Source organism: Triticum urartu, chromosome 2A (genome assembly GCF_056163025.1).
Source record: "Triticum urartu cultivar PI428250 chromosome 2A, HENAU_Tu73, whole genome shotgun sequence".
Taxonomy (NCBI): domain Eukaryota; kingdom Viridiplantae; phylum Streptophyta; class Magnoliopsida; order Poales; family Poaceae; genus Triticum; species Triticum urartu.
In genome coordinates, this window is record NC_141874.1 from 201,240,025 (window position 1) to 201,256,455 (window position 16,431).

Genomic DNA, 16,431 nt, shown 5'->3' on the forward strand with positions numbered 1-16,431 from the left:
TGCGTCTTTGCTAGGTATAGGTCGGGCTCTACCTTATAGCCCAATTATTTTACCTGTAAACATTACTATTACCTAATAAAGTTTGGTGTCACAATTCCTGAAAAATGAAAAACAGAATTGGATTACAATCAGGACCAGAACATGAGAACCAATCTTTAATTGGATGGTTACTAGAGCAATGGTACCCTAATCCCACAAGGGATCAGACCACATATTTTTCACGCTTTGGTGTCTCCTAAAGGCAGAATATTCGTTTAGTGGGAGGCGACATTCCTGTCGATAGCGATGCACATGTGTGAAGTGTCAGCTTAGTCTTCGAATGTGTTCATAGGGGTAGAGTGTACGTGGATTTTATAGGGATGAGTGTATATACATGTTTTGTGACGTCTGCGTCTATAAGAGACATCGGAGGGAACTAGACAACTACGTGGCCGGATGCTACATGGTTTAAAAAGTGTTCATGAAATTTAAAATGCATTCATCGAATTTTTAAAAGGGTGAACACTTCTAGCGAAGCGCAGCGATGGCCACCGGTGAGCGAATCTAAGTGTGGCGGGGGGTACATGGTGTCGACGGGATGGTGGCGGAGGCTACGGGTCCACACTAAAGTCAACGCCGACATGGATGAGGGCGAGCGGGGGAGCAAGGCTGTCGGGGGGGGGGGTGAGGCAATCTTTTGCTGAGAAGTTGCGTCGGACTTCTAAATTTGAGGCACATCCGAAGTGACTCCTAAATTATTGAGGAGAAAAATCGGTTGACGGTTCGGTTAGGTGCGGCCTAACTCCTTAAAATGACCTTTTGAAAAGTTAAGCCTCTTCAAGCTTCGGGAGGTTAGAGATAAGGACCAGCGGCTCGCTAGAGATCGCCACATAAGGTGAATTCCCCTCTCTAAAATTGTTTCCATTCCTCTTCGTTAAACAAGGCCAAAAAATAAACATTTTTAGTGGTAACCAAAAAAATAACCGAGGTGGCCATACTCATAAAAAGGGTCGAGGCTTCTAATTGTTCATTTGGTCATTTCCAAAGGTGGCCAAATGTATGTATCCTGGCGTGCTGGCCCCATAGCATGTGCCCACCCCATGATGGGGCTGACCGGACACATTTATAACCGGGTTGTGCCTGGACCGCGAGGATGGGCATGTGTGCTACACACCCTATTTTTTTTCTAGATTTTTTTTCAAACATTAGCGCCGTTGGCCCGACACATCCCGTGTATTAAGAGTGTCTGGGTGGGCGATGCCGAGTGACAGCTATTTTGTCGCGGGTACTGATTTTTAATAGGAATCGCCACTGGGCGACACAGTAATGGGCTGGCCCGTTTAGCTGCGTCGATCGCTGGCTTCCCTCGCGCCGGGTCTAATAGGTGTGTTCGTCGGTTCAATCTGATTTTCTTCTTTCCTTTTCCGTTGTTTTTCATTCAGTTTTCCTTTTTTTGCCAGTTTTCTTTGGTTTTTTTCTTCATTATGTTTCGGTTTTCCTTTGTTTTTGCATCTATTTTCTTTGTTTTTTAGCTTATCGCTGCTTTCTTCTGTTTTCTCTTTTTTCTTTGTTATTTTTTCAGTTTCCTTTGTTTTTGACGGTATTCTTCAGTTTTTTCTTCTTGTTTTGCACTTTTGATTTTCTTTGTTTCTTTCCTGCTTCTTTTTGTTTCTTCGCTTTCCTTTTTGTTTTTTCTCGGTTTTCTTTGTTTTTCTAAACATGTCTACTTTTTTTTTATTTTTCCAACACATGCCTACTTTTGTACATTTTTTTGTAGACATGTAAAAAAATTATAGACATTTAAATTTTTTCAAATACATATTTAAAATTTTTTGCAAAACAATATGTTCGAAATATATTAACATTTTTCAAATACATGTTGAAATATTTTTCAGCTGATAAAAACATTTTTGCGTACACATGACTAACATTTTCGTAGACATGATGAACATTTTTTGCACATGATTAACATTTTTTCGCATACATGATAAACATTTCTAGTTTTTTCATTAATGTTATACATTTTTTGTATACATTAGAAACATTTTCTGTACACATTTAATATTTTTCAAATGCAAGATTAACCTTTTCTTAATTTGATGTAAAGGGTTTTATTAATATACATATTTTTAATTAGAATATTTCAAACATAAACATAATTTAAAAACGAAAGTGGTAGTTTGAAGGGAAAGCTAAAAAAAATGAACACGTACGATGTCATCTTGACGTTAGCGTGGCGCTGCAAGTGGTTACTGGGCCGGCCCTTTTCGGTCTCGCTGCTGGCGGCACATAGCCGCGCCCGCCGTGCCGTTCTGATAATTTCAATGGGCCTTTCTGATCGCACGTCGGCTTCTATCTCTCTAAAAAAAACTCCCCCTTCCCAGCCGTCAGATACAGTGTTCCGGCGCGAGGCGAGTGGCCGACGTACGCGCCGTCGCCTCCTTCCAGATCCGCGGCGAGCCGCCAACGAGGTACCGCTCTTCCCGCCGCACGCGCACCGCTCTTCCGGTCCTTCTCGTTTGATGTATGGTTTCTGTGTGTGCGCTGAATCTTGCCCTAGATTACTGCTGAAATTGTTAGTCGCGTCCTTCTTGATTGATCTAGTTTCCGATCTGAGTATAAAACTCTCTCCGACGGGTGTCTAATCTGAACATCGGACTGAAAGCTTAATTTTCTTGCACCTTGTTTCGCCAGAGTCTCAGTTGCTTCCTAGCCCATCTGTGTGTATGTACTCTGCGAGCTGTTGGACTGATTCCTTGCACATTGGACTGAACATTGGACTGATTCATGACGTGTTTTTTATATGAAAAGTAAATATGGCAGTACTTAAAATGCGACTACTGTTTTTGTTTAGTTGGTAGTCGTTCCTTGCATGTGAAGATGTCTCGTTGTGCTTCAGGTGGCATCAACAGGGCAATTTAGTTATTCATGAGAGTCATTAACCAGTGAATATCGTTTATACTTGTTCAACTGTAACATCAAATTTCGACAGGACTTTTGCGGCCCTTCATTTCACACCTAGCATTGTTACATTTCAGGATTCACAGAGTAAATACATCGTTTTCTGTTTGCACCATATGTTTTATGTCTCAGTGATCCGCGACCCATTTTAGAGAGGACTCATTTTATCTCAGGGTCATCCTGGATTTATTTCAGTGGCCCATGCATAGTAATCTTGTTTGGAACATAATTTGAGATTAAACTTCCTTGTTTCAGGAAAACAAAAGGATGGAATTGAAATTTGATGCACTGTGGAAAAGGGACTTACTTGCCCTGAGCAAATACAACGTTAATGGTAAAGTTAAAGCAATTACAGTAAGAAATGATTATCCAGACTACCCTGTCCCTTATTTTCAAGTTACTGAGGGTTTTGATTTGAAAAAGGTTAAGAAGGTATGATAACTATCCATCTGTGTGATGTTTCTCTCCCCTTATTTATTTTCTTTCCCACTGCTGACTCTTGACATTCTCTCTTCAGCTTATGCTAGAAAGGGATGTTGAGATCGCCAAGTCCATAGCAAACGACATAATCATCCCAGACCCTGCTCCCCAAGTTTGTGTTACCTTCATTCACATAATTTGATTGATGGCTCATTCCATTATATTAGTTATTATTTAACCCGGTAGTATTATAGGGTACTTAAGTCTACTAAAACAATATGTTTGTTACCTTGGATTGGAGCACGTGGATTCACATGCCTGAACCATGCTAGCTTTAGATCCCCTTACTTTCTCCTCCCTCCTTGTTGGTGCCTCATGTTTGGTTTTATCTTTATGCTTGGGTTGTTGTTCTCATTGTTGTTGTCATACATGCACCCTCCGTAGACCACAAGACAGTTTATTTTGTTGTGCTTTTAATGGGATAACTGACGCCTTTCACCTTTTTCAATTGTGACGGACTCATCTAGTGGGTGGCTGATAACTTCTTGGACAAATATGCCGAATTGGAGCCCATCCTTGTAAAGGATAGTGCTTGGTGCTTCCTCCGACTCTTCCAGAACTGTAGAGGCCGGGGCATGTCATCGGATCTTACCATCACCGCACAAACCTTAACCTTCATGGTCAGTTTCAATGCCCTGCGATGTGCAAAAGTTGTATTGGAGGGCATGGCACCTGAGCTCTATGGGATGCACGCCAATCCCAACTGCATAAACAAATTTGGATACTTTGCGCTCCACGAAGCTGCTGAAAGGTTCTCTGTGGACATGATCAAGCTGCTTTTACGCCATGGTGCATCGCCCAATGTGCGCACAGTTCGCAATGATGTCATTTTTGATGTCATTGAGAATCTACTCCCGCTCCATGTCACAGTTGAGAATACTTGCCTCCATAAGTATCTGGAGGACAATCTTTCTCACAACCAGAGTCATCTGGATTATATCTACAAGCTTATTCATCTGCTGTGTCTACCTGAGATGGTCTGTTTCATTTCCCTCCCTATATGTATTACTACTTTTGCAGCATGACACAAAAAGTAATTGTGGTCATACCATAAACCCGTGACAGGTTATAATGAAATTAGTGATACTAAGTGCCGGGCATCCTTTCATCTCAACTTGTCAGAGAGTGTAAAGTTTTTGTTTGTTGATCCTTTTTTGTCTTACTTCATGTCTTCCGTATGTTCTTATAGTAAAGGATAAAAAGTCATCAATAAAATATATAAAAAGTGTTGCTAGTTATTAATGTTATTTTCTTTGCCTTGGAGATTGTCCCTAATCCATATTTACTTTGATAGGAGGAAACATGGCGATACACAGAAAGTTTATTCAACATTACTTGCTTGCATATGAATGCTAAATGGACTTTATTTTTTGTTCGTTGTTGTTTTACAGAAGGTCTTCTTGGACACAACTAGACTGCTTGCAGAAAAAACAAATAATGTACTTCAAGAGCTCTGGAATTACATTGAGGATGGAAAAATTATCCAGTCTGCTGTTCTACTACTGGCTGCTCAAGAGCAGATCCGTGGGGGCAGTTCTTCCAAGATAAATGGCAGTAGTAAGAAAAATGGGTTTGACATTATCAATAAATGTATAATGAGGCGTTCATTTGCCTTGAGATGGGAGAAAGGTTCACATGCAACGGCACCGGAGCTTTTGGAGGAAAGGAAGACACTTACTGATTGCGCATGGCTGCTTGTTGATGTAATTTCCCATGCCGGTGAAGATCTTTCTGCATACATTCAAACGCATTCTGAGGTAAGCGTTTTTGGTATGTTGTGGCCGCAGTGCCTCATATGCCTTTTACTTAATATTTGTACTTTTACTATTGTTAGTGCTGTTGTTTAAAAAAATACATGATCTAGTCTTAGCAGGAAGATAATTCTCACCTCAACTGAAAATAAAAATGTTATACTCCCTCCGTCCCGGACGGAGGTAATACTTGCTCTGTCTTGCCAAGAAGATAGTTCTCACCACAAATAAAAATAATAATGTTATACTTGCTCCGCCTGCGTTTACTGGGCTGGGGGGCCCAAAATTCTAGGACCAAGGCACAATGGAAATTCCTGGCGCTCCACATCTTGCCCCTGTAATTAACGACAGCGGTTAATGCAAGAGTTGCTCCTGGAAGGTTTCTTGGGTCTAATATGGAGGATGGAACTCTTATATATTGTTGAACCTTGCCTTTGATTTTACTCCAGTTTTGTTTTATCCTTTTGCTGCAATGTTTTGAGAGTTGTCTTGCTTAAACAAATGAACTTTTCTTGCAGCAATTATCTATCTCAAAATTATCACCGAATTACTACTTTTTCAAGCCCTTATCCCAGATTTGTACTTATTGTGCTAATGTTATCATAAAGCTGCATATTTTACCAGCTGGACAACTATGAACAACATGTCATACACATGTGGCTCTGACCTCAGAGTGGTTGACCTGTTGGCCTATCATTGTAGCTCATACTAAAGAAAGTGCAGTTTCCTGATAATATGTGTGAGAATGCGTAGTTTGTGAATACTGACCTCAATGTGCTTAATTAGAAAAAGTATAGTCTTTGGCCCCCTCAAGATTGCTATATTTGCCTTCTGCCCCTCCAGCATTTCTTCTCTAGCTCCGCCACTGTACAAACACCTCTTATTTCTGAACACTTGGGAAAGGTGATGGCAGAGATAATGAAACAAGAGCAAATAATTGATGGGAGTAAAGCCGTCGTTTTAGTTATTTTAATGAATTGTTCTATGTCAGAAGTATTAGTAACAACCAGCCTGTTATTAGTTATCCACATCAGATCCCCTGTCTGGCTACTTCTTTTATTTTATCTTCGTCATTGACCAGACAAACAAACTATAAGAACACCTTTTGTTCTTTATCTTCTAAGACATTGCTTGATATTATTACATTGTGAAGGAGATTGCTATACGAGTTCATGATAGATACTATTGATGGTTTCTACATTGAATTCACACACTACAACTAAAAGGAGCATGTTAGTTCCTTTTCCACTACCATATGCATTTTTGTCATGGAAATACGAATCTTACAATTAATATTTAATGTATGCATAAATAGTGAAAAAATTGGTGACAGAAACTCTTGATCTCCATATTAGAGTATAGTGTGAAATGCCAATTTTGTTTGTTCTTGGCTTCACTTATGTCTATTTTCTCGTTTTGTCACTGCGTTGTATCGTTTTTAGCCGTAAAATTGCATGTATCATCATCAGGCGTTTGGTTAATGTTGTTGCATGGTGCATGAATACAGAACATGTGCTTGTGTCATTTCTCTTTGTTTATTTTCTGGACGCATGGAAGATAAATTGGCAAAAATGGCAACTTCCATATTTTTATGGTTGCAGCTGTTTGGCATGATTCCCAGCTCCAAATATTCTAGGTGCTGGAGCTGGGGGTATATTAAGGGCGTTGACATGAGCCTTCTTTATTCATGTTAGACTGGAAATTTATGCTTAATGTACTTTATTTAGCCTACAAACTCCAGGTCCTCCAAGAAACAGGGAGTTGGAGCTCATTACAGTAACTTGTCTGTGGTCCAGGAGGACAGTTCAATGTAGTTCAAGAAACACTAGGTGTATGGTCTTTAAGTTTGTCTGAACTTCATTTGGATCATACAGCCTGAAGAAAGCCTGAAGAAATTGACACCTTTCTCTTTGGGGAACCAAAATAAAACTATTAAAGTGATTTGAACTAGTTGGAATTTGAATAACTGTGACGTGTAGTTAAATATACAGAAGTGTGATGCAGTTTTTTACCCGTACCTTTGAAGCGTCTAGATCATAACGTGTAGTTAAATACACAGAACTTGTGGGAGCTAACAGATTTTGCTTCAAGATAGACATGATACATTAATCTAGATGAATCCGAATATGTATATTATGTAGTTTATGAAACCTAGTGAATTGAATGCGATTACTCTTTTTGCACACTGTTCTATTGCCTTCCAACTCATATTAATTATCTCGCTGCTTACAATTGGTTATGTAATTGCTACATTGTATATATGGTAGATCTATGTTAGTGATATATTGCCTTATACAACAGCTTGTATGTCATGTAGGTGCCCCATGTGGAGGTCTTTCAACATGTTTCATGTATCCTCAAGGAGTATGGATTTTGCCCTAATGGAGATCCCATGGACACTATAAATCTGTACTACTCTTTGTATTGCTCACGATAATTTTCTATGTGAATAAATGATTATTTTTCTGATTATTCTATTTGTCTTCCATTTCTTGAAGCCAGCCTTATGACTGCAGAAAGTCAAACGGAGAGTCATGCAAAGGTGGGGGCCGTGGGGCTCAAGTGATTCTTTTTGCATTAAACAAACCGAGTCTTAATCTCTCTCCTTTTTAATAAAATGGATAATAGGGCTTACAGATGCAAACATGGCAGTTATGGAATCAGCCAATCTGGATGCTGCAGAGAAAAAGGTAAAGATAATCAAATCCGCGGTTGATCTAGTTTTGGATAGACTGATGGTGTTGGTAACGGGTAATGATATTGTGGCAGCAAAAAGAAAGAAAGCTATAAGAATATGTGCCCTTTCCTTGTTCTTTTTATTTTATGTTACATCAACTATTTTTAAGAATATGTAAAGTACTCCCTCCGTTCCTAAATGTAAGTCTTTGTAGAGATTTCACTATGAACCACATACAGATGTATATAGATGCATTTTAGAGTGTAGATTCACTCATTTTGTTCCGTATGTGGTCCATAGTGAAATCTCTACAAAGACTTATATTTAGGAACGGAGGGAGTAGTAAATTTTTCCTAAATTGACAAATCCCATGAACGCTTTCAGATACATAATAGAATCTTTGTTTTAAGGCTCGTTTTCTTGACTTCTGACTGTACTCATCTTGCCCTAATCTCGAGTCCAGGTCACAACTGTTGAAAATGACGGTCTCTCCCTTATGGCACGGCAACACACCAAACAAACAAAGGTAACCCATATACCTTAATACTGATTTTGGTGCAGCAGTACCAAGCAGCTTTGCCTACACCTTGTGGCAGCACAAATGGATTACTAACTAGAGCACAACGTGATGGTTTTGGTGTTGCAAAGTTGGGAAGCTTTGCAGTACCGAATTCAGCCATATTTATAGAGTATAAGTATTTGTGTTCTAATGGACTTTGGCTACTGAACTGGACATGTTCAAGCTGCTTCTAGTGCTTATTAAATGAGCTATTCCCTCTGATCCATAATAATTGTCGTGGTTTTAGTTCAAATTTGAATTAAAACCACGACCATTATTATGGATCGGAGGGAGTACAAAACATCTAAATTCTAGCCTAGAATACCTAGTGTGTGTTCACACACATGTATAGAAACTACATGTATAGAAACTGAATTCTAGCTTTGAGTTGCCTTCAAATGCATATCACCTTTTCCAACTATGGTTCATCTCCCCCATCCTAATGTGTTTCCCATCAGGTTTTTTTACCAAAGAAAAGGGGTAAATGCAATAAAAAGGAGGCTTAATTAGCTTAATGAGATAGCTGAACTTTATAGGTTCCAAGTAACGTCAACATTGGGACTTCACCAAGGGGGCTTTGCACATTATTGTTACTTCCAACACTTTATTATTGTTCTTGAATGCTCTGTTGCATCTGAAATTTATTTGGTGCCTGCGAGAAAGATTTTGATAGAATAAGATCCAGTGTAATATAATCGTTAGAGGCAATAAACCAATAACAAAGCATGTTTCAGCTGCGAGTTTGTGCCATGCATTGTGCTGGTTCAACAGCTTTTTATGTTGCTTAAGCATGCTACTTGAATTACTATACTGCAGTAACATCATTCATATCTAATGAAACACCAATGTTGTGTATTGATCAACATAATACATCTCAAGCGAGAGGTGCTGGCTGGAAGTATGGATGTTTTGTTTTATGATGTACCTCTAATGAAATATATGACAGGCTGTGAGAAAGAAAGTAGGCCGAGGATGGGATCCCACATACACAAGGAGAAGTTTTTTTTCCACATTGGAGGTCAGTGTTACAAGCCCGGCTTCCTTTGAAGGTGTATCCAGCCTATGCAAGCTCAGATCCTAGTCCAAATCATAAACTTGGTCCAATGCCAAGGACCTCGCCATTTACAAGCAACAATCAACCCAGAAGGAGCTTTGTCACTGCTGCTATTGGTGCATTCAGGCTCTTGAAGGTGCTAAAGTAGAGTAGAAAGGTATGCCATGAGTTCCGTCTATCTGTCCCAAATTTTCCGAGCATGCCCCACATGATTTATAGTATGTTTTTGTTTTCTTAGGGAACTCTCAACCCTGGGAAATATTTATGCAACACATTTGATCCTGTGCATAGGGTAGTATTACTAGGACATATGCTCGTGCGTTGCAACGGGGAAATAAATTGGTGTGCATGTGCTAGCACGACAACCCGTGCTTTGGTAGGCCAAAATGCGTACCAGCAAGACGACATCCAAACAATGACAAGGAGTTGCCAAGGTTTAGAGAAAAAATACATTCTCCGAACAATTTAGGCCTCCAGTTAATAATCGGCGCACGACATCGCACACACAATCCTTGCTACTCTTTGCAGCCTTAAAATTGTTCCTTCCTTTAACTTTAAAAATACTCATAGTGTCATGCAACATTTCCTTCCTTGAATGTTCCGACCCACACACACAATCCTTCCTAGTAAGTTCATTCTTTGAGCCCACACGTCCCTCTTTGCAAGGTGCACCACGTCCTAAATCCATCGTTTCTTTTGTCATGACTTTAGTCGCCCTCTCGTCCGTTGTCATCTTCCCTTTTTCTAGGTGTCTTGTTGATATTACAGCCAACTTCCTAACCTATATAAACGGGTGGGAATTGTCTTAAAAGGAGCAAGGTAGGAGTATTTCACATGAAATATTGATGTTTTGCAGCCTATTGGACTGGAGATTAAGTTTTTCTCATGTGGCTCGCGGCCCAGAAAAGCTTAGCAACAATTGTTAGATGCTCAAATAGGCCCAGCAATTTGATTAAAAAAAGGCATGCAAGCAGCCTTTTGTACTGTTCAGAAAGGCAGGTAAGTCTGAAACGAGAGGTCATTGTTTCGATAAGAAAAAAAAATAGAAATACGGGCTGGCTGCTTAGTTTCCTTAACACGTACGCTTAGTTTCCTTTGCACGTATATCACGTCACGGTTTCTTTCCGTTTGCACATGTATATTCGTCAAACGGAAAACGGACCTTACAAAAAAAATATTGTACATGAAAATACTTAGAACGGGACGAAACAAAGTGGAACCAAACCAAAAATACCTATTCTCTTTAATAGTAGGTATAGATATAGATTAGTCAACCAAACACCCAACACTTGTTAATGCAGTGGCTTCTATTGATGCTCACCGACATGGAGTTTCTTTTTTACGATCATTTTTTTACATGGAGTTGAGTAGTGCTTCAATCACCAGCCAAATGAAAGCTGGTGATCTCTGGATTGAGTGGGGAAAATGACTGGCCTGAACTAAATTTCCGGCTTATGACGCCGAACAATGCGTCAGAATTTCATTTCCTTTTTGTCCACGTCATTTTCATTTTTTCTATCAAAGTGGTTCTGATTTTGTCAATTTCCCTCCGTTCTGGTGAACTCTGCAGGAGGCTCAACTTCTTTACGACAATTGGGCTACTCTGTACGGCGTCATTCAGACAGACGCTTGACTTGATAGCCGCTAAGCATCACGTTCCTGTGTCCCTAAGAAGTTTTATTATATGTAGTTTTGTAAGGAGGCGAGGGGGCACCATGAAGGTATAAGAGCAACTCTAGCAGACCCCGTATCCCGCCCCGGCCTGCAAAATAACCGCCAAATTGCGGGTTGGGGCCGGAAAATCTGCACGATCAGACCCCGCATCCCGCCCCGGCCCACAAATATTTTTACGGGGCGCAGCAAATCTTCTTCCCCAACCTCTATCTTCATGGGCTGGGAGGCCGACCCGAGCTCAACCCCTATCCGCTGCGAGATTTGGCGGGAGGGACATGTCCGCGCGCCCTTTCCCGCTCCCCGCACCCTCCGCCACCATTGCCCCCCTCCGCAAGCTTCGGTTCCTCCTCCTCGGCCGTCCCTCGCTGCCATGGACGACCCCATGCTGTCCCCCGTCACCGTCGAGGTCGCGCACGCTCCTTCCCCTCGGGCGGATCTCGTCGCCGGCCATGTTGGCCTCGCCGTCGTCGCCCAAGCACAAGCCGCGCCTGCCCGCAAGCGGCAGGGCAACGTGGTCGTGCAGGGCGGGAATCCGGCTGCCCCCGCCGCGATGGCCCGCGCTCCGGGCGCCAACGCGGTAGCGTGATCCCGGCCGGCGGCGGAGAAGGTCGCCAAGGCCGCGGGCGTAAAGCGGAGGAAGGTTCCGGCTTCAAAGAAGCCACCTTCTTCATCCTCTCACTCCACCCCCCCCCCCCGCAAGGAGGTGCTCCGGTGATGCCGTTCAACAGTGCCACTCCCCCCGCGAGCGAGGTGTTCGACGAAATGGCCGGAAGGTATGCGTCTTCGGTCTTGGCGATTTCCTTTCATTTCCGCCATTATTCTCGATAGCTCGTGACTTGTTATCGTTCGCTATAGCGGTGGTTCGAACAATGCAACAACCGAGTTCGTGAACTTGTTGGACACGAACGCGGTTGACATTGATCAAGCCCCTTTCGAGCCGTTCGACTACAATGGAACGGAGGGCGGCGTGGATGATCATGGTTGTGCGGACGAATTGGAGGAGATCGAAGCGGAACCGTATGAGCAATCGCAAGAAAATTCTGGGAAAAGCCAAAGATCGAAGAACTACACGATCTTGGAAAGATCAAGCTTTGATTCAAGCATGGAGTGCGGTGTCTCTTGATGCATGCACGGGCATTTCTCAAACTTCCAAGAGATATTGGCAAAGAATCGAAGATCAATACTTCCGCATTATGGCAAAGCATCCCAATAGGACTCCACGCACATTTCGGTCGCTTCAAGGGCGTTGGGAGAACATCAAGCCTATGTGCAGCTTGCTTGGAGCAAGTACGCAATGCACCTTCAAGTGGCACCGTGGAGTCCGACTATGTGAGTTTGTTTTGCTTTTGTTCAAATTGTGCATCATCATATTGCATCATGGGAAATGATTGGATCACTTTGTTCACATTGTGTAGGACAAGATTGCTCAACATAGATACAAGGACATGGAAGCTTCGGAAGGCAGATTTTTCAAACTAGAGCATTGTTGGGAGTTGCTCCAAAAGTGCGAGAAGTGGAAGTTGATCGACAAAGAATCCCCACCAAAGAGAGGCTCACTTACAAACATGGATAAAGATGAGGATGATGATGGCCCAAGAAATTTGCACAAGCCCGATGGCGACAAAAAGACTAAGGAGAAGATCAAGAGAGAGCAAGAAGCATCGAGCTTGAGGGAGAAGATTGACGCCATGGTGCAATCCAACGAGTCGATGTTGTTGAAGTCGTTGGAGATCAAGAAAGAATTGGCCGAGAAGAAGGCGAAGGAGAAGCAAGAAGAGTGGCAATTGCTTAAGGAAGAGGGGCTGCGCAAAGCTGCCATCGAGGAGAGAAGAGCACGCGCCGCTGAAAACAAATCCATGTCCATGTTGCTCGCCGAAGAGAACAAGATCATGTCAATGAACCGCAATGACATGGACGACCTCACCAAAACATGGCATGATATGGCAAGGAAGAAATCTTGAAGAGGAGAATGGTCGCGTCGGCCGGTCCGTGTTACAGTTCCGGTGATGTTTTCTCTGCTCCATATGGTGGCAATGTGGATGATTTCAGTGCGGGAATTGGGACAAGCGCCGGAGGTGGATTCGGTGGCGCCGATGAACTTCAAGATGGACTTGATGGCGTGGAGTGAAGATCAACCAAGATGATGCCGGACATGGGCACAAACCTTTGCAGGGCCCTCTTTTGCGTTTGCCGTAATGAACTTGGCTTTTATTTGCGCGTAAAATTGTTTATGTCGTTTGAATTTGAACTTGTTTGTGAAACCCTATGTCAAATACGAGATTTGCTGTTTTTCTGTTTGCGGGTCGTCGCGGTGGTGCCCGAGTAGAACCCGCAGAAGCCGACCCGTAAAAAGGCATATTCCATGAATATATTTTTTTACGGATCCGTTTGGGGGGTTTGCATCTGTGCCAGCCCGCGCCGGCACGCAAAAGCGATTTTGCGCCAACTGCAAACGTGTTTTGCAGACCGGCGAGATGCGGGGTCTGCTAGAATTACTCTAAACTGGATGGATGCAAGTCGCACCATGAAGTATCCTGTGAACGGTGGCTTTGACTGCACTGGCGCGGCGCTAGCGTTCAAAGACCGGCACATGACAAAGGTGAGACAAGACGATACTAACGGTAAGACGGGCAATTTTCCCCTAAAAAAGGGCCAAATGGATTTTACCAGTTTAGCTCCACCACATGGCAATAGCAAGTAATACTGTGATGCAGGTAGAGAAATGGAAGAATACAAGCATAAATCACAAGCTTACATTGCACAGTACTAGGATGTCTTGATGTAATTTATAGTATTACACAACAATTTTGAAAACATACTGTAAACCATAGGTCTATTACTTAAGCTACCATCTAAGAGAACTCGTAGGCTCATAGCGGATATTTTACCATCAGTGCATAACATCATCTGCTCGGACAAACTACAAAAAACGCTAGCTGGCTGGTAGGGTAACGACAATAGGGAGTCAATTGACAAGAAGCATTATTAAAAACAAATGAACTAAACCACTACTTCCTTCAATCCATTATAAGGCTGTGTTCGGAGTCCCTCCGCTCCCGAAGCAGGCGGAGTTGCAGTTGAAAATCGCGAAGCACTTGCGGAGCGAGGAACCAAGTGCTTCGAAGATCCTAGGATTTCGCGGAGCTAGTGGATTGTCGAACAGGCTCTTAAGAGCATCTTCAATAGATTATGCAAATTTGGAGTTGCAAAACTAGGAGACGTAAAATTTACATCACCAAAAAAAGCATTTTTCATCTTCAAAAAAGAGGCAACTTCAACAAATGATGTATATTTGGTGATGTAAAGTCCAACTCTAACAGATGTAACTTTGAAGATGTAAAACGGTCGGCGGCTACGCGGTAGAGGCGCCGGAGCTGGCAAGGTGGGGCCACAACAGCGGTAGCCCGGCTAACCTCCATCTTGGAGCGTGGGCAGTAGGATGTCACCCTCAGCCACGACCAACGGCAGATCCAGGCGGCGGCAGAGCCACGTGAGCTGAGCTCGGGCCATGGCGCCATGGCGATCCTCCTTGGCGCGCCCTCGAGCAGCTGTGATATGTCTCCAACATATTTATAATTTTTTATTGTTCCATGCTATTATAGTATCCATCTTGGATGTTTTATATGCATTATTATGTTATTTTATATTATTTTTTGAGACTGGCCTATTAACCTAGTGTCCAGTGCCAATTACTGTTTTTTCCTTATTTTTGTCTTTTATACAAAATCAATACCAAACGGAGTCCCAACGGAAAGAAACTTTTTGTCGATTTTTCTTGAACAAGAAGACACCCACGAAGCTTCGGGAGGAGGCCAGAAAAGCCACGGATGAGCCACAAGCTCACCAAGCGCGCCCTAGGGGGGCGCCCTATGAGCTTGTGGGCCCCTGGGACTCCTCCAACCCTAATCTCAGCTCCATAAATACCCAAATATTCCCCGTATACCGGAGGCACACTAAAAATACTTTTCCGCCGCCGCAAATTTCTGTCCTCGTGAGATCCCATCTGGAGACCTGTTTCGGTACTCTGCCAGAGGGGGATTCGATCACGGAGGGCCTCTACATCAACCGTGCTGCCTTTTCGATGATGTGCGAGTAGTTTACCACAGACCTACGGATCCATAGCTAGTAGCTAGATGGCTTATTCTTTTTCTTTGATCTTCAATACAATGTTCTCCTTGATGTTCTTGGAGATTTATTCGATGTAATCTTTGTTTGCGGTGCGTTTGTTGAGTTCCGATGAATTGTGATTTTATGATCAGATTATCTATGAATATTATTTGAGTCTTCTCTGAACTTTTTTATGCATGACTAAAATAGCTTTGTATTTCTCTCCGATCTATTATTTGGTTTGGCCAACTAGATTGATTTTTCTTGTAATGGGAGATGTGCTTTGTTTTGGGTTCAATCTTGCGGTGTCCTCACCCAGTGACAGAAGGGGTAGCGAGGCACGCATTTGTATCGTTGTCATTAAGAATAAAAAGATGGGGTTTATTTTATATTGTTTGAGTTTATCCCTCTACATCATGTCATCTTGCTTAAGGGTTACTTCGTTCTTGTTAACTTAATACACTAGATGCATGCTGGATAGCGGTCGATGTGTGGAGTAATAGTAGTAGATGCAGACTCGTTTCGGTCTACATGTCACGGACGTGATGCCTATGTTCATGATCATTGCCTTAGATATCGTTATAATTAATCGCTTTTCTATCAATTGCTCAACAGTAATTTGTTTACCCACCGTATGCTTTCTTTCAAGAGAGAAGCCTCTAGTGAAAACTATGACCTGGGGGTCTATCTTTTATCTTATTATTTTCAGATCTATAAGACCGAAACCCCAAAAATACCTTGTTGCAATTTATTTACATTTACTTTATTTTGCACTTTTATTTATCTTTTATACCTATCTCTATCATACCTCATCCTTGCAAGTGACCGTGAAGAAATTGACAACCCCTTTTATCGCGTTGGGTGCAAGTATTTGTTTGTTTATGCAGGTGCGATCATTGAAGACTTGTGTGTTCCTCCTACTGGATTGATACTTTGGTTCTTAACTGAGGGAAATACTTATATCTACTTTGCTGCATCACCATTTTCTCTTCAAGGGAAAAACCAACGCAAGCTCAAGAAGTAGCAGGAAGAATTTCTGGCGCCGTTGCCGGGAAGGTTCTAGCTACATCAAGCCTACCAAGTACCTATCATAAACTCTCATCTCTTGCATTTACATTATTCCCCATTTGCCTCTCGTTTTCCTACCCCCCATTTCTAAAACATTTTCAGAAAAACACAAAAATAATTT

At 42.2% G+C, this 16,431-nt stretch overlaps 1 protein-coding gene and 1 pseudogene across 2 annotated transcripts; both read left to right on the forward strand.

The window, feature by feature from the left end:
- The first annotated feature begins 2,348 nt into the window (after positions 1-2,348).
- Positions 2,349-9,878, forward strand: LOC125541526 (meiotic drive suppressor JIEYAO-like; annotated as a pseudogene). The gene is made up of 10 exons (XR_015615054.1): positions 2,349-2,450; positions 3,196-3,372; positions 3,458-3,532; positions 3,888-4,397; positions 4,812-5,177; positions 7,489-7,580; positions 7,670-7,713; positions 7,800-7,861; positions 8,312-8,374; positions 9,354-9,878. The product of XR_015615054.1 is annotated as a meiotic drive suppressor JIEYAO-like (transcript).
- Positions 9,879-11,849: 1,971 nt separating this feature from the next.
- LOC147984540 (uncharacterized) lies at positions 11,850-12,343 on the forward strand. The gene is made up of 2 exons (XM_087539773.1): positions 11,850-11,908; positions 11,991-12,343. The coding sequence occupies exons 1-2, from the start codon at positions 11,850-11,852 to the stop codon at positions 12,256-12,258; spliced, it is 327 nt and encodes a 108-aa protein (XP_087395899.1). The 3' UTR covers positions 12,259-12,343.
- Positions 12,344-16,431: the final 4,088 nt, after the last annotated feature.